This window comes from Sceloporus occidentalis, unplaced genomic scaffold (assembly GCF_023333645.1).
Source record: "Sceloporus occidentalis isolate IW3139 unplaced genomic scaffold, rSceOcc1.0.p SCAF_30, whole genome shotgun sequence".
Classification (NCBI taxonomy): domain Eukaryota; kingdom Metazoa; phylum Chordata; class Lepidosauria; order Squamata; family Phrynosomatidae; genus Sceloporus; species Sceloporus occidentalis.
The window spans coordinates 12,149,087-12,176,455 of NW_028317010.1; the positions used below are offsets into that span (position 1 = coordinate 12,149,087).

The 27,369-nt window shown below is 36.8% G+C and overlaps 1 protein-coding gene across 1 annotated transcript in view; it reads right to left on the reverse strand.

Moving 5' to 3' along the window:
* The window catches only part of LOC149299046 (dedicator of cytokinesis protein 1-like), a 156,718-nt gene that overhangs the window by 124,981 nt on the left and 4,368 nt on the right, over positions 1-27,369 (reverse strand). Inside the window, exons 2-18 of the mRNA XM_089486839.1 lie at positions 23,617-23,700; positions 18,237-18,277; positions 17,130-17,185; positions 15,092-15,188; positions 14,408-14,556; positions 12,292-12,427; positions 11,273-11,427; positions 10,294-10,375; positions 9,710-9,845; positions 9,157-9,229; positions 4,816-4,895; positions 3,097-3,222; positions 2,462-2,586; positions 1,968-2,066; positions 1,386-1,458; positions 1,077-1,180; positions 130-313 (exon numbers count right to left, since the gene is read on the reverse strand). Coding sequence (XP_089342965.1) covers positions 130-313; positions 1,077-1,180; positions 1,386-1,458; positions 1,968-2,066; positions 2,462-2,586; positions 3,097-3,222; positions 4,816-4,895; positions 9,157-9,229; positions 9,710-9,845; positions 10,294-10,375; positions 11,273-11,427; positions 12,292-12,427; positions 14,408-14,556; positions 15,092-15,188; positions 17,130-17,185; positions 18,237-18,277; positions 23,617-23,700 — 1,800 coding nt within the window. The remainder of the gene's footprint in view (positions 1-129; positions 314-1,076; positions 1,181-1,385; positions 1,459-1,967; positions 2,067-2,461; positions 2,587-3,096; positions 3,223-4,815; positions 4,896-9,156; positions 9,230-9,709; positions 9,846-10,293; positions 10,376-11,272; positions 11,428-12,291; positions 12,428-14,407; positions 14,557-15,091; positions 15,189-17,129; positions 17,186-18,236; positions 18,278-23,616; positions 23,701-27,369) is intronic.

Sequence of the window (27,369 nt, forward strand, 5' to 3'; positions counted from 1 at the left end):
ACAGCATACCAAAGCACATATCCAGTTAAAAGTTAATACAAGTTTTAGACATTTTTATAATGATATGAATCACGTTGTCATACGTTGGAACTTTTTTGTTTTGTTTTTTTACCGACATGCCCAACTTACCATTCTGAGTGAGTTTGGTAGAGCAGACCAGAGTGGATATTTCAAAAGAATCTTTGCTAATTGTACAACTGCCCAGGTTCTGCAAGTTTTTTCCCGTTACGGAGTGTCCTTTTTCTTCTAACTCTATTTTGGTCGCTGGAAGGGAAAGGTACGTTGCCACATCTTCAAGCTTCTTTGTCTCTGCCTTTTAGGGAGCGACATCAAAATGTAATTTAAAAAACCAACATAAATACAGGTTCGACTTTTTGCGGTTCATGGTGAAAATTATATTAATGGAGAGTTCTTCAAATCTCTAAGCAGTGGGATGTAGAGAATTGTACTCTGTCCTTAAGATGCCAGCATTAAGCAGAAAACAAGGAAGCTTTGAAATATAGAAATTAATTTATGTACTGATAAAATCAGCCAGACGTCAATATGTATGAATAATGTTGTTATTAGACTAATGATTTAATTTCCATCTTGTGATTCATGAATTCCGTTGTACTAATCAGATATATCCAATTAGCGGTAAAAAATAATATGCAATTCATCTTCAGAAATATCCATTTCTCATTAAAGTAAAATTAAATCCCAAAATATACTTAATTAAAAAAATATATTTATTGCACATGGACTACCCTTAAATTTTATAACAGCTAGAAATGTATTGATTGCACGGCCAACACATTTCCAGTTGTATTCTGTAAAAAAATAAATAAATAAAAATAACTTGATTACCATCAATTTTTGGGCTTATGCGAAGTGTCCCTTAAATATTTAAGGTGGTTTTTAAGCCACTAAATAAAGTTGGTGATTGAGGCATCGTCTTGGGAACTGGAGACTATTCCAAGAAGGGCTTTTGCAGCTAGACTTTTCAGTGCACCCTTATTACTCTCTATGTAAATTCACTTAGAGGCATAGCTGATTGCAACCATCCATTACTGACAACACAAAGAATAGCACGATACCTTGTAAACTATGAGATCGTGCTCTCCGTCTCTTAACGTTGTTCCGTCGTATCTCATCAGTTTTACAAATGCTACAGCAAATATCTTCTCGGACTTATCTTTCGCTGCATAAAAGAAAAAAAACAATTATAAAAGTTCAGCAATTGCTTTGGTTTTATTGCTGCATTGCCACCTAGAAGGTAGCACATTTTACTTATATGAAGGAACCAACTTAAATAGAAACAATAACCAGGAACAATACCCCCCAGTTTAATGATATTGTAAGAATTTTGTTAAAATAGTGAGGATTCAATTGGCCAAAATACTCACAGTCCTGGGATGATCGGTGACGAAATGTGAACTTTAAATGGCTACGGTTTACATCCTCAATAGGAATTGCAACCTTTAGCAGAAAGAAACAAAACATTTTTTTTATATACATACACACACATACATACATACATACACACACAGTAATGTATGTAAACTTAGGCAGAACAGCATTACGGTGGCCCAATCACAAGTCTTAAATTGGATCCAAATGGTGTCCAGAAGGGAGGGGAGGCCTGTACTCGGCAGGAATATATCTGTCCCAGTAGCAAAGTACATGACAGGTATATTTTATTATTATTATTATATATAGCACCATCAAATTCTGTAGCGCTGTACAATGGGTGTATAATGTCACATAGTGAGTGTCATAAGACATCTGCACCCTCTACTGTGGGTATTTTCCCTTCTTTTTTAATGGGGTAGGTGGTGCCCTTGGTCAATGCCAGTATATATTAAAAAGAACATTTGGTTAATGCAGAAGTTTTGGCTTTGATGCAATGTTAGCTGCATGAACATAATCTTTAAATTAATAAATATATACATATGTATTTGAACGCAATTATTTTTTTTACGACCTACCTTTATGGTCTCATACCAACGTGGTTGTTTTATTTGGTAATATATAACTGACTTGTACTCCGAAATTGCTTCATCTCCTGCCCCAGGGTAAATAACATTCTTTAAAGAAAGGAATACAACAAATCACTTTAGGTTTTATATATGTATGTTTTAAACACAGCTTTTCTAAAAATAGTTGATAAAGTTAATAAAAAAATGTAAAGAAAAAATTGATCCAGGACTTATTTTGTATATAAAAAAAAAAATATATAAATATATATATTATATATTGCAAAAGAAACAGTATTATATTTCACTTCCCCTAAAAATGTCATAACAACAGACATTAAATTGTTACTTTATTTTAAGATAACTGGGAAGTTATACAGAAATGTTGAAAGCACCAATTATCAGTAATCAAAACAAAATAAGTGAAAACCGCTGATGAGTTGAAACTACCATATTCTCTTTAACTCTATAGAGAAATAATGCATTCAACAATCCATTATAATTACCTCCAACCTTTTTCCATCTTCATCAAAGACTGACACAGTAACTTCTACATTTTTTGCTGTTGTCTTGTTACCTCTGTCAAAATCACCCTGAAGCAGTGTAACATAAATATCATTCCGAACATCGCCTATAATAAAAAAGAAGAAAAAAAATGTCACAGGTTAATTATTAAAAACAAAGAAAAAATGCTTTTGTAATCTTTGAGGGTACACGAGAAGCTTCCATGTACTCTGCTATGCAATAATTTCCTTTAAGGGAAATTACAGAAAAGATTCCATTTATAACCCTACAAACTTGTTTTGAATATAATGTAGCCGTCAGGATGTTCTACTGCTATGGCGGTGATCATGCATTATTAATAGTAGAACATCACTGAGCTTTCATAGCTTAGAAACCAGGGATAATATGCATGCCACATAGAGATATAGCTGTCCTCCTCCAATAAAGTTCTTCATTATATAACATCTAGCAACGTACACGGTGCTTAACGTAAGGAACATTATAATGGTCTTTTTTGGAATTATGACGGTTACATATAAGCAAACCATTTCTAGGTCAATACAGATTGTCAGTTTACATAATACTGTATTTTAGCGAGCATTAAGAATCAAATTACTTTAATAGTAATTATAGGCACCTGGCATAATAATTTCCGGAAACCCCATTTTTCGAGCCACCGCTGTTGACCTGTCCACAAGATGAGGAAATTCTTTTCGAATCTGATGAATGTCACCAGGCAATAACTTCATTGTGACCCACAAGCCTGAAGTTAATTTAAAAAAAAAAAAAAAAAGTTAGGGTCTATTAGTCTAAAAAAATAAAATAATCAAAAAACAAAAAAAAACAAACATACTACAAGAAACTAGAATTCACAAACATAGACAAACAGAAAAATCCACTTAATATTATGAAATTAGACACAGATGTTAGAACCTTTAGAGGTTTTTGATATGTTTTAGTCGACCAGAATCAAAAGAAGGCACCGGGCTACATTCTATCAGCACTTAAAAGTATGCAAGATTTGTTACTTATGTATTACAGTTGATTCACTCTTTATGAATATATTACGGGTTTTTTTCCCAGCAATCAGTATTTGAAAATAAAGGTACAGGAAACGGATATCCGTCACATGGCAATCTTTTGCTTTAATATTACTACAGAGACGGAGTGGTTTCTGGACATTTAGCTACATTATAAATAAACTGTAAACCTTTAGTGACCAATCAAGCTAGTCCATGGAGATATCTATCCAATGTGTGAACGGACACCTGACTTTTGCCAACATACGCAAGATAATATTTGCAGCAATAATGCATTTTAATTAAAGCCAATGGTCTTTACCATTCATTAAACTGGCTATTTTTTATTTATACCGCATGTCACCCAACATCTCTAATGGTCTTCTGGTCACTTGGGGGGTGTGATGGAGTGCGTGACGGAACTGTTCATCACTGGGGCCCCTGTAGAGGACTGAAAGCAAGCCTGCTACCTACAGATTATGGACCCGGTCTCCCTGCCCTGGCGAGTGGGACTGTTGTCCTCATCTGGGACCCGAACTCCCCAGTCTCTAAGTGCACCCCAGGACTGGTTAGTGGGACAGGTGCCTTTTGCCAGCCCCCTGCATCCACAACTCCAGGAGCGACGGAGCTGTGCTGTCGGACTGAACTGGATGCAGACCCGGTTTGGGTCTGGCCCCAGTTCAGTCTTCTTTTTAAAAGGGGAGATATGTGATAGAATGTCCTGTCATACAGGGCCCCAAGGTACTCAGAGATGGCTCCAGCCTGGCTGCCAAACAGGCAGGAACTCCATTGTTTAATTAATCCCATCAATAGGATTGCTGACTGGGGATTAAAGGTTGGGTTGAATACATGTATCTGTTAATTTATGTTAATGGAGTTCTGTGGCTATACGAGTCTATGCTTTACTACAATAAACTGTTCATTCCTGCTGTACTCAATTCAAGGTAGTTGTGTCTACTTATTGGGTACACATAGCAGGGTTCCAAGGTGCGCATGCTGGCTGGTGCTGGAAGTGATTCCGGGGACAAGAGGAGGATACATGTGGGTGATCTCTGGGAGTTACTAGAGCTCTCTTGGTGAACCTGTTACAGGGGGGTTCCCCTTATTTAATGGAATGAGAATTTGGAAGAGGAAGAATGTATTTTAGTTGCATCTAATTTACACACACAATATTGCAACACTCGATTTAGAACACTGGGATATACTAGCAACCACCAAACATTCTGAGCTTCTTCATCCGAGTAGGAAACAGAAGGATTTGGGGAGAATTATGGGGTATGCGACTCTTTACCATAATGCGTTTCTAAAAAAAACAAATGGGGGCAAGGTTTACCTACCTTGACCTTTGTGGTTAACTTCCTTAGCAGCAATCACTTTGTTTATTACGGTCTGGAGGAAGTCATTCTCCCCTGCCACCCTGGGTGAAAAACGGGATGAGATGTTCAGCTGCTTGTGTTGAATGACGTCATCCAATGCTAGCCTGGAGTGTGTACATGACGAACAGCACCACCACAGCAAACATGGGGTCAAACACCACCACAGTCCACAGAAACAAGGGATCGTATCATAGCACAGTTTCCACAATTGTATGTATTAGTGCACAGAGGACAGAAAACAGAAATAGATGACAAGAAAGATACAGAAGAGCGTTAAGTCAGAACAATAACATCAGAGAGGAAAATGTAATCATAGCACCCTTATGTCTAAAGGAATTTAAGTCTATGAACTGTTAGTAGCAATTCTAACATCAAAAAGGTTTAAAAATGTGAAGATCCGTCACGGTCGCTCAATGAGAAACATTTACAGCCGGGGCTCCTTGCTACCTTACATAGCTTTAAGGGTTAACAAACCGGTCCACTGAACAGCAGCTCACCAGGGGGCCTGACTGCCCTTTTGGATTCCTTACATACGGTTACATGGGCTCCATCATTTGTATGTTTTATGCATAGCTTCAGAGCACAACAGAGGGTTGAAAGAGCTTGAGCTGAGCATCTCACCAGACAGACAGATATTGAAGAACGTATAGCCAAAGTTTAATTAAAGCCGGTTGGCCCACCACCATTAAGAGCACCGTGGGTTTTCCTTTGTGTGTGTTTTATCCTTATTTTAACATAAATGAATCGTACTTTGCTTGACGAGAAAATATAGAAATCTGTTTCAGTTGGAACAACACAAAACTAACAATAATAACACAAGAAAGATTTGCGTGACATAGCCCAAGAAAAGTACATAATTGATTGACTTCCAAGATGGAAATCAGTGGATTGTCTATGGCTCCAAATAAACATGAAAGACATACAGCAAAAAAATATAAATAAAAAAAATAAAAATTATCCACTTTACTTAAAGTACTAATCATACATCAGACTTTGCAGTCACAACTGAAATAATTATTTCTAATTTGCGCTTACTGAGAACACGCACAGCAGAGAAACAAAGTGTATAATTTCGGACCTAAATAGAAAACTGCCACCATGTAGAAAATTCGATTTCAGCTATGAGGAAAAGGTTAAAATATGTATGAATAGAATAAACGCGTGTAAAGGAAAATCACTACAGTTGTATAAGTACAGGGGAAGATAGAGCATCAAGTCAAAGCCAATACATTTTATTACTGTCCAACACAGAAAAAGATCCACTAAGCCTTCTGGACCGAAGAAGAAGACAACCTAAAGTCCCAAAAGCCTTTTCTATGTTGGGCCAATAAAAAAAAAGTGTCATCCTATATGAAGAACATTTCTATAAAATAGTATCTAGAATCTAGTAGACCATCAGCCATTAACGTTCAGCATCCAAAATATACAAGCTGGCTCTTTTATTAAAGCATACAAAAAAATAATATTTGGTTTAAGCTGTATGCACATCACACAGAAAGAAATGCCAAAAACTAAAACAAAATGAAAATATTGAAACGGTTACAAATAAAATGCAACATTTGAGGAAGTGCCCTAAAACAGATTTTGCCAAGAGCATTTTAACATCTGCTGCGTTGGTGGCAAGTGACTTAATACAAAGAAGCGCCATGAAAACATGTAACGGAAAAAGAAGTGATGTAGACAGGAGAAAGGGGAATACTATGCACACACACAAAAAAACATAATAAACCGATTACCAATATCAATGATATGTATCAAAGATGAAAATGCAACTAGAGGATATTGTCTGGAATAAAAGCTAAAGCTCACAATCAAAAAACCTGCGTTAATACAGTTTACCTTATATACATAGAAATGTCAACTTACATCAAAAGAAAAAATGGAATGTGAATTACAGTATATGTATGTGTGTATATTATATATATTATTTATTGTTTTATATAGCGCCCTCAAATTCCGTAGCAATGTGCAATGGGTATATATATATAAATATGATCTAAAAATTACAAGGTCATCTTGTGAAGGAAGACAAATTGAGTTTTGCATCATTAATCCTTCATCCAATAGGTCAACCTGGCATATTGTGACAAAAAACAGGATCCGTACAATTTTTAGGAATAGATAATTGTTTCGAGAAAAATGACAATACCAATGTATATTTGAATTGAGAGAGTAGAGCATGAATAACAATTTAAATAATTACTCTCAATTCTCCCACATTTCAAACTTATTCACAGACACAGGGAGCCATATCATACAGAATTCTAGACTTTGAATCTTTGGATTGCAGGACCCAGGTGCCATGTTAATTGCGGGAGTAACACTTCTTGTGAAAGTATGTGTATAGTGTTAGAATGAGTTGTTGAGGGAGAGGAGGAAGGAAGAGTGAATATCTAGGGGTAAGTGTTTGGCCTTATAGTGAGCGGGTGTTAGTGGGTGTTAGGGTGAGTTTGTGTGTTAGTAGATATAATGTTCTCGGTCAGGGCTTTACTGGGGATTAAAATCATCATGGTGTTTTATGGCTGATAAAATAACAAGTGTGTGGCCACCAGCTGGATACACGTGATTGAACCCTACGTTCTTACACTTCTGTGAAGAGGTTTTGTCCAGTCTGGGCTTATTCCAGGTAGACAAAATGTGGAATGTATTGACAAAAGATACAGTGAATACAGGAATATGACAACAACTAAAAAAAATGCTTCCCTTGGCGTAAATGTAGATTCCTAACAAACTGCTAATGTGAGCAGGACTAAAACAGAGCCGAGGAGAGAAAATCAATGCTAATTAATGCACGATAGTGATTTACTATTATTATATCAGACCCCAAAACAGATGTTTCAATAAATGATGCAAAATGTACCGGAGTAACAATTAACAAGCTATTAAAGGATACAATACGAGCGTGCATTAAGCAGAAGAAAAAAACCAACATATAGGGGTCCAATAAATGAAATTATTGGTCACAAGTATATTACCTTGTTATCGAATGTACATTATAATCTAACAATCAGCCATTTCTCAGGAAGTACAGACACGATTTGCTGAAATTCCATATAAGAGATGTATGAGGCCTGATAACCAACCATCACAGGCTGTACAACAATACGCATTATAAAAATAAAATAAATATTTGGCTATTTCCTAACAGGTCAGCAGGTGAGGTAAGTTTCCGGCTACCAAGTTCTATCCATTTGGTCGGTCCTACATAATATACGGTTTAATCAGTGACATTTTTGTGAATAAATCACAAAGAGGTGATTTTGTTTTTCAGTTTTAAATTAATATTGTTTGACAATAGAAAACAAACCCCGTAGGAAAGACTATATGCTTGCTGCTGTGGACAGGGATTATACTTTTATTATTGGTATGTTTCAAGCGCTAACATAATCCACAGCAAAGTACAATTTAAATATGGGGCGGTAAACAAACGCAAAACAAATATTTATATTCCATTTATACCATCAGAAAACGTCTGAGCACTTGCCCGATTGGAGACTCTAATAACTGGAGATAGGAGAACAGATGCTGGGCGCACGACGTCTTAGACACTAGATACTCCTCCTTTATTTGGTGGGTCCTCCAAATCATCATGCTGCTAACGGAGACCGGAGAGATCTATTCTTCTCCATTTTGGGACTGTTGCTGCATTTATTTTAGAAGGCTTTAGTGCTATATTCTTGGACTTTGGGAGCATTGAGCAGGATTTATCCTTTAACATATATTGCACATATACATACTACACTGCTTTGGACAGTCAGTGTTTGGTTTTCTTCCCCCATACATTTTTCTGAATATATATTTTGCATGAACCAAGTGTTTCACCATTTTTTTTCCTTTCATTTTTTCCCCATGTTTCTAAAAAGTGGAGCGATTGATAATATGGTCTATGAGATTACCCCATTTTATCATCTAGGTGATATTACTATTTAAGTAACGTTAACCGATTTAATTACATCCCATTTTTGTGGCTATTTTTTACGTTTATGGAAATTCTCTTAAAAAAGATAAATACTTACAGAGATACAAAAGGAGTTGAGGACCTTGCCAGTGAACATCTAGCCTTTCATACAAAGTCCCAGGCAAGAATGGTGGGCCTTTTGAGGGCTCCACTTGTGAGCTTACAACCTAAAACAATACTTATACGTGTAGCTAAGAGTATCTGCTTCCCCATCCACTGTTTATACTTTACAAGAATCACGCACCCCGGAATAGCCTATTTACTCATCAGGCTAAACACTTTCTGAGCCAACGCCGAACACCCTGTAAAGTAACTTTTTGTTTTGACACAGTTGCTGTACTTACGCCTGGAAAGGTATAAAATGCTGTTTGTCCTCATCATCAACTTTTCCAGTAATTATGTCAGTTACATCCATTACTAGAAATAATAAAAAAAAAAAAAGTAAAAATAAATAAATTGAGGCCTGTGGGCATACTTGAATTAACTACATGTTTATAGTACTAAATCTGTGCAACATTATATCTAGAATATTCATGGAATTGTCAAAACTCTCCTTGAAGTGTCTGTCCCGTTGAACACTGAGCAATTCTGGTGCAATCACCATAGCAACCTATGAAATGTTGTCAAGTAGGAGTTTTCATGAGCGTTTAACATTTCAACTTGCTGATCTTATTCCACAAAAAAGAAGCTTTCCTGAAAGGTGGTAGTGTTTGTGTGCGTAATGTATAGGTAATACGGGGGATTTCCCTCCTCACCGATTTATCTACGCATTATTCAGGAAATGCTACACAATACTGTTTCACATAGAAACCGGTTCTGTAGGAATAATTGCCATTCGCACACAATTTCTTACTAGACAGAACCATACATATTTGTACATAGCTTTGTTTGCATTACCTGCTACACCAAAAGGTCTCCGAAGACCCGATGTGAGCTTTCTTGTGTTGTTATCGCGCAGCTCCATACGTCCCACTCTCACAATCTGACAAACAAAGCTTATCTTCTCTCTTTTCAGGTCTTTACTTCCAAGATCCTGAGAAATAAAACGTGTATTGAATAATGTGAAAGGGTTCTGCTGAAAATTACCATTCTGGCTCTAAAAGTTTTACAGACCATCTATCTTGACGTTTGGAAGAGAGTACCCCGAATATAAAAAAGACTCTTCCACACAGGGACCCCCAGTCGTGACACCCGCATTTACCCTTCCGAATACTATTAAGTTCTTACTATAACGTGGCACTGAAGAACCCCACGGCTTTGTCACATGTACCTGATGAGGGCACACCACACTGATCAAAGCGCCAAACAGAAAGTTGGCAAGAGTGATTTGGCCTTATTAATACCGCCTCTCTGTGTTAAAGCGTTAAACACAAACATTTTATGCTACTTAATTAAAGTTAAACCTCGTTTATCTTTAATTCCACATATTAGTTCAGTTTTTTTTCAGTTGCATTCAGTTGATCCTTGAGAAGAACACTCACTGTGAATACTGCTCGTAGATTGTGGAGTCTTTCAATGTCCTTGGGCAAGCCAGAACTTGACCAGCGTACCAGGTAGTTCTCGCTAAAGGGGGGAGATAATATACATAACATTTGTTGATCATACTCTTCTGATACAATAGAAGTAAAACTAGAAATATCAGAAATCTTAGCATTGTAAATGAATACACTTATAGAATTTAGCACGTAAAAAAAGTAACATGCCCAGTGACAATGTGTCAACGCAGATATTTGAAAGAAAGGTTAGAACTGCAGGGCTTTACTGAATCAGGGATGATATCTAGGAGTTGCAATGATTCTGTTGGGAGTTGGGGCTCTCTTGTTCCAATATTAGGTAAGAATATGTTTTAACATACACTATAGAATTGTTTATTTTCTAATTTCCTCTATCTCCCTTGCTTAATTTACCATAATTTAGCACATACTCCTAACCATCTATCACGCAGAGTGTGTGTTTTATGCAAGCAAGAATCTAAATTTAAAAAAACCTAGATGAAAGATCTCAGATAAAGCACAATGATAAACTATTCACAGCAATTACCGTGAGGTCCATATGCAAAAATGAGACTATAATGACCTAGTTATGTCTTACTAATTACAGTAAAATCAGGCAAATAGGTCAAGTCAAATATGTTAACTTGGTGTAGTCATCATCACTGTCAGCACATATTTAAGGGATACTACTGCTTTTATCTGATAAACGTACATACTATGTAATATCCACATAATATGGAGATTTCTACATGTATATAGAAGAATGTGAAACCTTTTATTGGGCCAACAATCAAGCTTTTGAGATCTCCGTGGAATCTTAAGTTGGAAGTTGAAATATATTATGCACGCGCTCGCGGACACACGGACGGACACACACACACTAACACTATGAGCAAGGTAGGTGCAAAGCTGGAATAGCTTAAAACCAGATCATGGTACATAAATATAAAATATATGAACCACATACCTGATAAATTTGGATTCCAAAGGGTCATAAAGTGACATGAGGACTTCTGCATCCTCTCCAATTTTGCAAACCACGTTCTTTAAATTAACAAACAAGGCGAAGGAAGGAGTGGCAGCAAACTTGGCTTGTCTGTTGATGTCATTCTGTTTCTGGGACTTGTATAGATAAAAATAAGTAAATAAAAAAAAATCAAGAAATAAAAAAAAAAAATTGTTGCACTATGTTTTTTGTATGATATCATACAATCATACAATCAACATGTCAAGTAAAAATCTAAACAATTAACACATTTTCACAAATTTCTTAATCACTATGTGATAGAAACATTAAAGGTAATTAAAGTACAGGAGTCAAGCATATCCAAAAGGAGGAACAAAGGCTTAGATGTAATGTAAAGAAGTTCTACTGTACTGAGAGTGAGTAGTAGATAAATGGAACAGTCTCCTGAAAGAAGTAGTGGGGCTAATACAGTGAGGGAATTTAAACATGTATGGGATAGACCTACCCACACTATGGGACCAGACCAATAGGCCTGATAGGCGACTAAATCCCTTACATCTGTAAAAATTGGTCAACTAGATGGGCCAAATGGTTCTTATTTTCAGTCAAATTTTATGTTTCAAATGTATACCAATTACCCTTCAAATACGCTTTACTGGACCACCCTTCACCAGATGAGGTTCTATACATGCACTGATAACAGAAGGGGTTGTAGAAGGAGGTAGAAGCTATTTTCTATTGCAAAAATACTTGTTTGCGATCATATAAATTCAACGCACCTTTGTTGTGTGTTATCCTTTAAAATTATTTATTGATTTATATGGTGCTGCCATATTCTGCAGCGCTGTACAACATATAAACAGGACGTAAAAAGTGCGTAATGTAACAAAACAAACAAAATGAGGGTCCTGCTCAAAACAAAGCTCACTTTGAAAACGAGCTGCATGTGAAGTCTGACTATAGTAAGAAAATATGAGGTTTTTCTTATATCTATAAAAGTGAGAAGAGGCAGAGCGTACCTTTTCTACCCGTATCCTTTCCTCAACTTGCTTTGACGCTATTTCATGCGCCCTGAAAAGGCTAATTGTGCTGGTTTGCTCAGGCTCTAAAATATTTCCGTCTTCATCTCGAACAACCAAATCCAAGTCGAGAATTCTGAATAAACACACAAGGAAAACCATCAATTGATTTCTAGATTCTCTCTCATAGCTCGGATATACGGAGTATCTTGATTGTAATCTGTATTGTAACGGATAATAAATAAAAGTTCCTGCTCTGATTGCTTCCATGTGAATAAGACATGCTATCATTACTATGCATCATATGGCAATGTGTCGTCCACTGCTAACAATCCACAATGGGGTGATTTATGGAGCCCAATACGGGGAACTGGAGAAATTGGCTGCTCTTATTCCAGATGAAAATACAATGTTATTACATCAGATCATTCAGAATAGTCTGTGCAGAAAGTTTTATATTCAGATGTGTACCCATCTGTACTTTTCACTGCCAAAAATGCATGGAGCTGTATTAGCACAATAGAAAAACGGTGTCCTAAGCTGAAGTTATTATCTTTCATTTATACGGCACCAATAATTTACGCAGCGCTTCTTACAATACATATATTCAAGGGGTATGACAAGACTAGAATTGACAGACTAAGACAAACAGATACATTAGGTGGAGAGAGCTCTGCTCGCAAGCTTACAATCTTGAAGTTATTACCTTTTTATTGGGCCAACACAAAAAAAAAAAAAAGAACCACCACATAAGCTTTAGGGACCTCAGAGGTCTCTTTGCCTCTTCTTCAGATGGAAACATGAAGAAAAGACCTCCGGGATCCTGAAAAGCTTATGTGACTTTACATGTCAAAGTAAGGAACCTGGCTCATTCTTTGAAACCCCCAAGGTAGACGAGATGATCACCTCTGTAGGCTGCGCATTCTAGAGCTTTGCAGCCCCTACTATGAAAAATGTCCTAGTCTGTTGGAAGCAACTACAGCTCCTCTAACTGTAATTGATGACTTCTTGTTCCCTGCTTTGTATAGGAGAAATTTCCCCCGAGAATATATATACCGGTATGCGATTGAATTTGTATCATATTTACTTCACAGTAAAGTACTAATAGAATTCTCTGCCTCATTGTAAATGTCACACACCGGACATCATAGATGATTTTCAAGTTACACAGCAGACCATTTAGGTCCATCTCTAACTCACATAAACCCCCAATGTCCTTGGAGTTACGGAGCACCAATTAAATTCTAAAATGCAAGTAGATTAGAAGTTTACGTATTATAAATATGTTGTATAGTCACAGAGAAAAACTTTTCTTCATTCATTTTTGGAGGAAAAAGTTTCCTTCTTCCATTCGTCAGAACGCTAGAACAAAAGAAATTCTCAATATGTTCCTTTTTTGTATGAACAGACAGCATCTGGAGACTAGGCAAACTTTAACAAATACATTGGCAGATGGTAAGACACAATAACAAACAAGGAATTCATTAATTGGGTAGAAGGTTAGGTTTTAAATTCTGTACTCCGAATAAAATCAAGGATCGCTATGCAAAGCTAAACACAGTCCCAAGAAATGCAAAATTGCCATATCACACTGCAGCAAACCTGAAATTGGATTTTCACGAAGCATTCACAGATTCAAAGGCTAAGAGGCAAAATGCATACCTAAACACTGCCGTCTCCTACGAATCGGGAACCGCATGGTAATCACATATTACAGATATTCATAAATGCTTGCACAACTCACACAGCTTCAGCTAACACAATCGAGCAAATGCAATTTAGAAGCTTGACTGTAAATACAAGATACATTACCTTTTAGATTTCATCGAGAATGTTAAACAATAAGACTATGCGAGTTAGAACACTTGATTTAAAGGGGATCTCTAATACTTATTTTCTTAATACATTCTAGGAATAAAGTCTTAACTAATTATATATATATATATATATATATATATATATATATATATATATATATATATATATATATATATATAATATTCCTACATTCTTTTAGAGTTACATGCCATCTTCTCCAGTCCTCCCATTACTTTGCCCACTGTTTGTTTTCTCTTGAAATGCGTACAGGATCACAAACATATATTACCGTACAAACCTGTTTCCATAGTCAATCCTAGCAGTGATTTTCTTCTTGAGTTCTTTAAGTTCGTCCTGTGGTAGTGTTCCAGACAGAATCTGCGATCTCCATTCCACCAGATCATAAATCATGTTTCTTACACAATTAAACATATCTCGATTGTCTTGCTAACAACAGAATGAACAGCAAGCAATTAAAATTAAATCAACAGAGGGGAAAAAATACAAACAGAGGAATGTTTAACAAATTCAGTGCTGAAATCGTATTCAATACATTTGTCACTATTAATTTAGAATGAGAAAAAAAAGTTTAAAAAAAATAAAGTATAAAATTAGCACTTCAAATAATTTAAGAATAATTTTAAGAATTTAAGTGCATAAAAAGGTGTACATGATGCAATAAGGCACAGAGGACAAGTACAAAATGTAGGTATGTTAATGAATTATATTTTTTGAATTTAATGAATAATTAAGGGGACCTAATCTGTAACGGCTCCCATGCTGTCAGAGGCGAGGAAGCGGGTGGCAGGAAGTGATGAGCGACACGCTAAGTAATGCAAATCTTAATTTTCATATAAGTAAAATTTCATTTTCAACTAAAGTATAGCTAATGGTTTTTTTAAGTGTAGAAAATAAATCAGCACTTTCAGCCGTACAGGACGAAAAACTGTTTGCAGAACACTGGAATGTTTTCTATACTTACAACATAAAGTTGGCGCCATATAATAGACCACTCCCGCAGAGTACTTGTGACCTCTTGAACAAGAGGAATCTCACAAGGAACCACTGTTTCATGTTGCCTAGAAATCCAAACAGAGAGGAAGGATCAAGAAAGGAAGCTGGGTCTATCATGATATTCTAGATGATGCTTTAAAAGCAAGCCTTTTTAAATTGATACAGAAAAGTATAGAAATATCAGAGGAGGAACCAATGTCCACTCTATAATGGTGGCGGGGTAACTTTGAAATCAGTTATCGAACCCTTGTAGACAGGAAACACATTTCTGAACTTTTTCCCAACACAACCACTGTAGGCAGTGAAATATTTTCTTCTTGCTTACAACAAATAACCTTTTGTGACAGCACTCTATACACTAGTAAATTGCCCAAATAAAGAAAAATAAATAAATCAGTATTACAATAATTCATAATTACAATTTACTCCATGTCACATAGAACAGACTGGAGAAAAAAAAATAGATTAGGATCCAGTAGAAGAAAAACCTGCTGTGGTCTTAGAGGTGTATAGGCCACCATAGTGGTGGCCATGGCTAGGCGTCTATGTACTAACACCCACAATCCAACACACTGCCTATGTATGCTTATGTACAAACTTTTGTTCTGTGTTTCACATTTTTACTTAAAAATTGTGGGTTTTGTTTTTTTAGATATGGCTTCATTTGACATGGTGGCCACACTGTACGCTGGCATAATTACTTTTTAATTATTCAGACATTTTTTGCAAGTCATTTGCTTATAACTATTTTCAAATTGTATTCACGATAAAAATGAACCAACTGTCTGCTATTTTAGTATGTTATGTGTGCCCCAGAAATCAATTTTATAATCAGCCTAGAGATATCATTATGCAGTAATCAGACTATTAAAAAACTGATGCTCAACATATTTATATAGGGGATAAGACAAAGACACAAAGTAAGAAAACATTGAGGGGGAGGTGTAGTGATTTTCACTAATTTTACATCAGGGACAGAACAAAATTGAGCGTCGTGAAATATTTATTAATATAGCAAATAGGTCATTAAAAATGGAAATGATGGTATATTGTTAAATGACACCCAACAAAACATTTTTTTGTATTTTTTTTATTAAAATGATTTGCCATGTATAAGCATATTGATTTATATTTCTTGCAGAGATCTCATTAGGAACTTTTAATGACAACTCTCGCTTCTTAATCTTTCTGGTTTGTTTTCTTTGTGTTTACCTATCTGTCTTTCCTCCTAATTAGGGATGAAGCTTCTGATAAGCACACTGAAGGTATTAGGTTTTTGGCACTGTTGTGCTTTTCCGTTTTTGTTTTTTTTTTGCTAAAGGAGAACTTCTACCGTTTTTGGTTTTTTTTAATTGCTAGTTTTCAAAAATAGAGCCAATTTCTTTTTTTTTTTTTTATTTTTTTTTTATTTTTTTTTTAAGTTCTTCAGGCAGCTACATATTAGCCAATTGCACGTATTCTAACTGCTATATTAGCCCGGTGTACTAGATGAACAACTTGTCCCTTTATTGAAAGGCTCAGCTTTTATCATTCAGTAGGACACTGACTAATGAAAGTCTATGGACAAATAGACTTCACTAGCATTGCCATAAAGTATCAGCTTAGTGCGGTGTTTCAGCATATTACATGACTGCATATTACATGACTGATAATAATGGCATCCTCCAGGTCTGCAGATAAATGCAGTTTATTGGAATGAAATGTGATAAAACCAGTTTTTTTTCAATGCCGACATACATTAATGTATACAGCACTGGATTTTATGCGCATGGAGAAAAATATTTTTTTCAATGAAACTTCCTCTTTAACACTGAGCATATAGAATAATCAACCCAATATTACACATGAAATACAAGGCTAGTGATTTAGTGATTTAGTCAAAACTTGAATAAAAAAAATGAAAACAAAAAAAAAATAAAAAATAAATCCCAGGTATTAAGAAAGTCAGTAACACCTTTTAAGAGGAGGAATGCAAGATCTAAAGCATTAGATACTTAACAACTTACCCCTTTCCTTCAACGATTGCTTCTTTAAGATGAATATAGTTTGCAGGAAATATACCCTGTAATAGTAATAAGAACTTGTGAGATATATTATGTGGAGGTCGCGATGCATTTAGTCTACTTACGGATCATTTATTGAACCCATGCCATCTGACAAAAGGCTTTACCCATCTACTATAATGTTCTTCATTAGATTCCTAGCGCTCAAAACAGATGTGCTATGCAAAAGCTCCCGCTAATATAAAGTATTGACTGGCAACACTTAATAATACCCTCAGCTCTATCCTTTAATAGCAACTAAATGGCCCCATTCCAGCTAACATTTTGTATTTTAATGCAAAACTGCACTTAAGATACAGTAATCACAAAAATGCTACTTCCTTGTAAAGCAAGAAAAACTTCCAGTTTAAATGGAATTCCCCTCCTCCTCATCGACCTGTTCACAGGTTTCCTTGAGTAGGAAATCCTAATGCACGTTTAGTGAGGGCAAATAGTCCTGTACAGTTATTCTCAGTATGGTTTATGTTCATAAAATTTGTCTACCACAGATAACCACTGTACATTAAGAAAGATCGAGAGAGATGGAGAAGGGTAGCCCTCACACTGTATACCTTATATCAGACAAGAGTTAGCCCATCCTTAAAGCGTTCCCGTCACTTTCCCAAATGCTATGTTTCGCAGTTCAGTACAGGAATACAAACCACCCGTGTACAGCATGGGAGCTCCTTCTTATGTTTTAGCTTTTGGCATATCCATTATTATACCTCATTAAGTTAGCCTACTTTTTAAGTTACTGGTTCTCTCAAATCGGTTCTATCCAACTGGCAGTCTGCGACCCCAGCCCTCCTCGGCCATATTTTTATAGAGTAACTCTGGGGCAAAATGATGCTTATTGATTAGAAGGAACATTCTAATAGTTTCCATAGTAGCTGCACAACATTTAAAACGTCTGGAACTCCTCTGTATAAACGACACACAGGATGTATTATATCACATATTGTCGCATTCACTGGTTCATTGTCGTCTGCATTACACCATATTAAAAAAAAAAAAAAATAGCCACACTGTTCAATTTTTCTCATCTTCCACCCCATATCCTTGGCTACTTACCTTTTTCGATTTCTTTCTTAAAGCATATCCTCTGTACCAGCCTGCAAAGAAATGGTAAAAGGTTAAGACGTTAATTAAAAACCACAGAAGGCATGAAAGATGTACAACTGGAAGGAAAGCTGGGATTCAAAACACAATCCTCAGAAATAATCACCCCTAAACCCCTTTCTTCAGAGGTTAGGACAGTATCAAATATTCTATACTTCCTTGGGTTGTTATGCCCCAAATGCATTACTTTGCATTTATCCACATTAAATGCCAGTTGCCACAGCTCTGACCATTTTTCCAGTTAACCTAAATCATTTGGTTTATCCCTCAAGGAACATCAACCCTGTAGCAAATCTTTGCGTCGTAAGTAAAAAAAAAGACATACCTTTCCATCAAGACCATCTCCAATATCACTAATAAAAATATTAAAGAGAATGGGTCCAAATATAGATCCCTGAGGTATCCCACTGGTAACAAGACCTTGCTCTGAATATACGCCATTGACTCCGCCACTCCCTAATCCATTTAACAATATCGGGATCTAAACTCAGAGATTGCAGTTTATTGATACGTATTCTATGTGGAACAAAATCCTTACTGCAATAGAGATCTACTACACCATCTTCATTAATTATTTTAGTCACCCATTCAAAAAAATCCATAAGATTAGTTTGGCAAGATCTTCCTGAGGTAAACCCATGTTTGTGATCTTTAAATCCATGTCTTTTTAGATATTCAACAACCCTATCCTTTAACATGGTTTCCATTAATTTCCCCACTACAGATGTAAGACTCACTGGCCTGTAGTTGCCCGACTCCTCCCTACTGCCTTTTTTGTCAATGGGCACAACATTCACTAGCTTCCAATCTTGTGGGACGACTCTCGTTTATAATGATTGGTTAAATAAATCCGTCAATGGCTTTGCTAGTACACCACCAAGTTCTTTTAATAACTTGGGGTGTATCCCATCAGGTCCCATTGAACTGAACAAAAGTATTTATGGAGGCAGCCAGCAAGATCGTTATCCTCTTCTACACAACCTGCATTCTTTTTTGTTCCTGTTTCCATGTTTCCCCCCCCCCCCCCCATCTCCTATTTCAAGTGGGACAGAGACTTTCTAGCTCTTTGTCTGTCTGCCTCTCCATGGTGGGTGTTGTAACTTTTCACAGTTGGACTTATTAAGGGTTGTTGCTTTTATTCAGGCAGTAAATGGTATTAGAACGGAAGACACTTTGTTGAAAGAGTCCATGCTTTTCCCTGTATGTTAGCTTTGGGTGTTTTCATTTTCCGCAGGTCAATGATCTGCTACTTAGTATCCAGATGTTAAGCATCTGTTGCTTCTACAGAGCTTAAATATGACGTTGGTCATTGGACCTTGAGAGTTTAACATGGAAATAACCACTTTATATGAAAATTTATTTTTAAAACTGTGTTTCAATCGGCTAAAAACCCCGCTTGTTAATTTACACCATTAAGATTTTAGTGGTTGCTGCTCTTATAAATATAGCATAATAAAACGTTGGTTAAAATATTATATTTTCTAGAACAATTGTTCAATAAAGCAAATGGTTTGTCGTAAAGCAAAGCAGCAAAGCCTGATGTCTGATTTAAAATACAATATAAATCAGAAAAAAAATGTACGTAGTAAACATGAAAAATCTATTCCCACCCTAATTAAGCCCATTAAGGTCTGTTGAGAGCTGGAGTTTTGCCTACGCAAATAGTTCAAAAAAATAAAAAAATGGGGCTGATTTGGCCAAAGGAATGCCTGCCTTGGGCATTAATCTGTGGCTAGCCTTGCATTTTACTGAGCCCCTGGGCAATACTCTGATCTCTGGGTGGGTGGTTGAAGTAGTGTTCAGTTCCATCCACTGTCCATTAGGTTTAACATACGTCCCAAACCTAAGTCCCAGGTAGGCATATCAATCACTTTTTACTCCCCATCAACAAAAAGACACAAAAACACAATTGCTTGAACTATTTTATCGAAGTTTGACCCCAGGTTGAGTTAATATATTCCTAGCAATGGCTATACCTAGCACATGGCAATGAATAACACAATCTTTAAAAATTTCATGGGGCCCCTAGAAGCCTTGGAAGATGACTCCAACTAACATCTTGCTCTGTAAAGCAATGATCCAGAAACACCTGGGTCATAGCAACAATTGGTTTTCCTATAACGCTTCAAGATCTAGAATGGGATTTATGTTAAAGCAGGGGTAGCAGACATACGGTCCATCGTTTTCGGCTACCGTGTAAACAAGCAAACAAGAAAACTCCTTAAGCCAACTCCCATCAATTTGTATTGTTTTCAAAAAATATTGTACTGCCTTCTTTTTAACCAGTTCTTTTTTTGCATAATGTTTTCAAGGCAGCAATTTGTACGTGTTCTTCCTCCATTATTTGACCCGATCTACTAGACCAGGGGCGTCCAACATGCGGCCCGAGAGACTTCGAGGTGCGGCCCGCGTAAGATCGGCAGCCAGGGCAACCGATCTTACGCGAGCCGCACCTCAAGCCCTGCTACTTACTTGTGGGAGGGTCTTCTGGACTGCACAGAGGAAGCGGAGTTCACGTGACATCCTACTTCCTCTGTGCTTTAGCAGAGAAGGCAGAGGGAGGCCGCGCCCCCTGCTGAAGTCTGTGAGCGGCATCGAGGAGCTGCAGTGCAGGTAACGGGGTGGGGAGGGTGTTTGAATGAGTGTGTGTGATTGAGGGAATGAATCTGTGAATGAATGATTATGAGTGTGTGTGTGTGTGTGATAGCATGGATGTGTAAGTTCTGGAACCTAGGCATGATGGGACTGTGATTGCTGTTAGCAATCACACTCCTATCATGCCAAGTCAGCCAGTACATGCTGAAACCTGGCCAGCTGCCCCCCTTGTGTAGTGATGCTGCCAGCAGTATGGGGTCTGCACTTACAGCCACCCTGTACCAGCATGTACTGGCTGACTTGGCATGATAGGAGTGTGATTGCTAACAGCAATCACAGTCCCATAATGCCTAGGTTCCAGCATTTACTGGATGGATGTGTAAGTGCTGGAACCTAGGCATGATGGGACTGTGACTACTGTTAGCAATCACACTCCTATCATGCCAAGTCAGCCAGTACATGCTGAAACCTAGCTAGCTGCCCCCCTTGTGTAGTGATGCTGCCAGCAGTATGGGGTCTGCACTTACAGCCACCCTGTACCAGCATGTACTGGCTGACTTGGCATGATAGGAGTGTGATTGCTAACAGCAATCACAGTGAGCACAGTCCCATCATGCCTAGGTACCAGCATTTACTGGTTGCCTGGGTATGATAGGAGTGTTATTGCTGTTAGCAATCACACTCCTATCATGCCAAGTCATATTGCTAATTTTGTGTGTTACCTACTTTTATTAAACATGTGAGTTTTTATTATTCTTTTTAAAGGTGGGGGTCATTTTCGGTTTTGGCTAAGTGAACCCTGAATGTTTTGGTCCAGAATTTTCATTTTAGTTCATCCCTAGAATAAATCTAGGGAATCCTGAATTTGTAGTCGCAAACCTTTCAAGGCCCAGAAATCAGTGAGAGGAAGAGTAAAGGTTTTGTGTCATTTTACTTTATTTTAATCTGCATATTTTATTAAAGGCCATATTTTTTGTCACAGTGAAAAATGAGTGCGGCCCGCGCACGTATACAATTCTGATGAAGTGGCCCACTGCAGAAAAAACTTGGACACCCCTGTACTAGACAAAAAACAGACTCCGTATCATACTGCCTGTGGCAAAAAAGGTTCGGTCTTAATCATTCAGAGAAATGACTAATGACGGTCTATTGAGGAATGAACTTCATTAGCAATGCCATAAAGAATAAGCTCAGTGTGGCGCTTGAGCAGGGAAGGTCAACATTTCATATGACTGACAACAATGGCCGCCTCCAGGTCTTTGGATAAAGATTGTTTATTGGAACAAAAAGGGATAAAACCTGTTTTTGTAAGACCTAAACCTGCATGACTGCATACTGAGCTTAAAAATGATGTTTTATTTCATCTTGTTCCGATAAACTTCCTTTGTCTGCAGACCTGGAGGCTGAGCTGATGCTTAATGTCAATATTAAAAGAGGTACGGCTTGTCCAATGGAGTCTGTTGCTCCATAGCTTTTAATTTGTTACCGTGTCAGGCTGGGCTATTTAGACAGGGCCATTCTATTGTTAACCAGCAGGCAATATCATAAGGAGTCAAGATAACAGAGCTAGAACACATACATTATTCCGCTGTCTGAAAACATATTATTAAGCATATTTTACACAATTATGCTTTCTCTTCTCAACATTCATACTTAAGGTAATTAGATCTCCTGTAATCCAACAGATGCAGCAAGTTTCAGCACCCCTGAGAACAAAAACCCTGAAGTTTCAGCCCCTGTCTGGGGCTTTTTATCACAAAATGTTCATATGTGATATTTATACACACACCTATACATATACCACCTTTACAGCATACATCGTTTACGGACACAAAACCAGTGATCTTTAGTGTAAATGTTAAATACAGAACTATATTAATATTAACCTACTCGTTGCTATTTGTTGGGACTCACACAGGGTTAAACTAGACGCTAAGCGTTGATGACCTTGCAGGAGCAGCGCAGGTGGCACAGAATATAAAGTACCAAATGCAGTCAAGCTCTCCTCTGTACAGCCCCGATACCCTGATACTTGTATCACAGGCATCTGACATTTATTCTCACCGGTCCCTTTAGTCTGGACAGTACTGACCATAAACAGAAGATACAAATAATGCTTAATAGGAATTTCATTTCAAAATTCTATATGACAGGTGTGAATTTTAAAGGAGCATTAAAGGAGTATAAGTAACCAATCACTGCAGTAAGGCATATCTAGTGTGTCATTTAAAATGTAGACAATAAAACATTTATTTTCGTGATTATTTTTTTTAGCAGTCTTAAGAAGTTTTATTGGGGGATTGAACTTTTTTTTTTATATATATACAAAAATTCATCACATTAGATGAAATTTTTAAAAAGCTGACAGATGTTGGCCTTCAAAGCCACTATTTCTTACTTACAATCCTTATAGTGACGCACTCACTGATGACAAAATGTCACTTTAGAGAGCAAAAAGATTTGCTTAATATTGTGCCAGCCTGTTTGCAAATATATAGGTGGAAAGTCATCTTATGTTTACCTACTTGCAGATTTATATAGTACCTATAAGGATGGACCTTGTATCTAAATATAAATGATGAGCCCAGTTTATATTCTGTTAAGAACCATCGCTTTCTGGTGTTTTGATCACAAATGATCACTTTGGAAGAAAAAAAACACGTTATTCTAAAGTTTCCTTCTTAAAGTAAATTCAGTTACTTCCAGGATTTAGAACCACATTTTGTACTTTACTCACCTTCATGTGTCTCTAGGACATGAACTGTATCTCCAATCTGTATATTTAACTCATCTGGTCCTCTGGCATCATAGTTGTAAAGTGCTAGGAACAATGAAAAAAAATGATTAATTACTGTAGAATCTATTAATATTAATTATTATTATTAATATTAATAACTTCTGAGATATATCTATCAAGCCACCTTATAGTTAGGTCTGCCTTACTCTATGTATTTGTACACAGTAAGATTTATGTTCTACATATTTGTTTTTCCAGACAATCATTAATTCATCTTTATCACCTTTACACCCGCATGTGACTTGCATAAAAAGGAGAAGTTGCTGCAAACCAATACTGGATAAAAAAAACCCAAAAACAAGACATCCTTGGATCAAAGATGGTGGAGCGTGGTCTGTAGAACCGATTAAGTTCACTGGTCACAGTCTTTCACCAAAATGAGCAGAATTTCACTTAGACATACTGTTTATTGAATTTCCCATAAGCCGTCCCTTCTCCGTATTTACTGTAAGTCAGGCTGCAGAGTGGGGTGGCTGGCACAAGTAGTAGCCTCCTGGGTTTATGATATACTAATTCATCTTTCCTCAAAGGCGAGATACACAATTGAACCCAGTGGCAGGGGAAAGGCTGTCGGAAATCCCTACTGTTTTTTATTAAATTAATAACAAAAGAAAAAAAAAAAACTATAAAACGTTAATTCAAACGTTTAACCTAGAACCGAATGTCAAAACCGGACAAAAAGGATTAGTAACATATTAAACAGCTGGGATGAAATAACACAAGAAATAGCCTGCATCTGTAGAACCGCCTGGTGGGAAAACAATAATTACTTTTTAACAGGGCTTGTTATGGTCGGACCAGCAGTAACTAACTATCAAAAATGGTAATAAAAAGGACCATCATTTTGGGTTTATTTCCACAGGACCATTAACTACTAACAGGTCAAATAATTGGTGCCCCTTTCTATACAGTAAGAAGTTTTTATGAAAGCATATGTTGCATATTGGTTGATTTCCTTGTACTATCATATGAAATACCAGGTTAAAACATTTACAAACAGGCTCTTTAATTATATATACAAAGTATACAGGAAAAATCATGAATAGGTAAACCTTGTGATGCCTCTCCTTATCTTTATACAGGATGCCTGCGAAGGACAACTTATTCACATACGTTCTTTTACTCTGAACAGGAACATGCCCCTGACAAACTTCAACAGCAGATGTCAAGTACTTCTTGATGGGGCCGCAAAAACAGAGAACCATTACACAGAAGTGTATTGTCCCCTTTACTTTAACGTGTCAGATTATAAGTATTTATAGATGTCAATCCACTGTTAGTAAACTTATGTTCTAGGTATTTGCCCATGACATGTATATTATTTATCATGCGTAAGAGAAACCAAGGTGATCAGATCACTACCAGTTATATATAAGATAGCAAATTTACAACTTTGCTTAAAAAAAAAAAAAATAATTAAAAAAAATTTAGTGTACATAAATGTACAAATAGTATATTGAGTAATATTACGACAGCAGAGGCTTAGCTAGTTTCCAGCTGGACCCCCTGTTTGTAAAGTAACAGCATGCTATGAATGCAACCTTAGAATGTGAAACATGTCCCAACACATGTATTTGGGTAAAGAATTTAGGTTACTATGCACAGTATGCTGATCCGGCCACGGTCAGAAAAAGACATTTTAAATAAATACAACTCATTACAAGTTTTTTTCTGGATGCAAGTATTAATGTAAGAATACAGGTTATCGTCAAATATCGGGCTGGATAATACTGAATCATCTCTATCCCAGGAGTGGCTAGGAGGGCTATCCCCGATAGACAGAATGGTGTTCGGTAACGCCGTTGGCTGTTCATTAAGGGTTACCTAGTTCTTAAAGATGTGGAACCCAACAGCAGAAACGGATGGCACATAGAATGCCACTTGGACCCCATCTACGTCAACCAAGGAGATAGAAGAAAAAACAAAAAAACAGGAAATGAAACAGTAAAAAGTAGAAACCCCCTTTAGTTCCAACAGAATGAGGATCTGAATTAGGAATCCTGCATATTAACGAGGACACGGTCTATTCTTCTGGTTTTTGGCAAGCTATTATGGCCGTTCCTGCCTCTTGTGATGGGTATATTACCCTTGTCTCTACACAAACTAATCTACCCTAGACCCTCATGGAACCATTTGGATAATAGTATCTCTTGGTTACTTGTCGAATGGAGCCCAATACATATTTATGGTTCATAGACTGGATGGATCAACAAACTCATCACTAGCCCATTCTGTGTAGATAGGTGTGATGTAACATTTAATGTCACCAACTGTTCCATTTAGACAAACCATTATTTGCTAAAAGCTTTTTAAAACACAACACAGATATTTTTATTTAAATTACACCTCCTGTGGAAGGCATTACAGATATGCTATGGCAACAACCTATCAGCATCTGCTTTTACGTCACATGACAAGCCTTGTCAGCAAAATTATGAACACAAATTTAAATCAGTATAAAATTATTTGTGGTTTGGCCATTGAACAATATCAGTAATATTTATAACACTGCACTTAGTTACAACAGAGTAGGAGGAATCGCAGCTTTAACCATACACTACGATTGGCCAGCCTCAAAACATCTCTTCTATGAGGGCTAAGTTTGTATTAATGCAAGAAAACCTTAGCAGGGTCACGTAGTTTATCCCACTCACTGTCTTATCTCACCTCACACTAATACACTGTTATATACATCATTTATATATGTGTGTATATAATATATAAACATATATATAATATACACCGATCAGCCATAACATTATGAGCACTGACAGGTGGAGTGAATAACACTGATAATCTTGTTATCATGGCACCTGTCACTGGATGGGATATATTAGGCAGCGAGTGAAAATTTCGTCCTCAAAGTTGATGTGTTAGAAGCAGGAAGAATGACTGGGTCAGAGCATCTCCAAAACGGCAGCTCTTGCGGGGTGGTCTCGGTCTGCAGTGATCCAGCGACAGGGTCATGGGCCGTCAAGACTCATTGATGCACTGGCCCGTGTGGTCAAATCCAGACGAGCGACTGTAGCTCAAATTGCTGAAAAAGTTAATGATGGTTCTGATAGAAAGGGGTCAGAGCACACAGTGCACTTGGACTTAAAGGATCTGCTGCTAACGTCTTGGTGCCGGATACCACAGCACAGCTTCAGAGGTCTAGTGGAGTCCATGTCTGGATGGGTCAGGGCTGTTTTGGCAGCAAAAGGTGGACCTACACAATATAAGTCAGGTGGTCATAATGTTATAGCTGATCGGTGTATATCCATAACTGAATGCATTCCCTGAAAACCAATAGACTAGCAGGACTAAAAGAGCACCCTTATTATGTGTTAATGTGTATAACAGTAATGTTCTTTGGTTAAAATGTTAAAACTGATGCATATTTTACTTTTGTTTCCAGTCCTACATACATAGTTTTGTTTATCATTCTATTTTAATGTTTATTCACATTTCTGCTATTATGTACAAGTTATTATTGTTTTTAAAAAATAACACAAAATGTTACATATATAAAACTCAAAGTGTATTTTCAGTAGAATACATAAAAGATAAAGTGTATACTTCCAAAAAAAAGGAGAAAAAAAAACAAACAACTAAATACCACTTTGGTTGTAGCAAGGGTTTTTCTTTTCCGTGCTCAATATTAAAACCATAAGAATGACAATTTATAAGACAGCGATCAGAACTTTCAATACA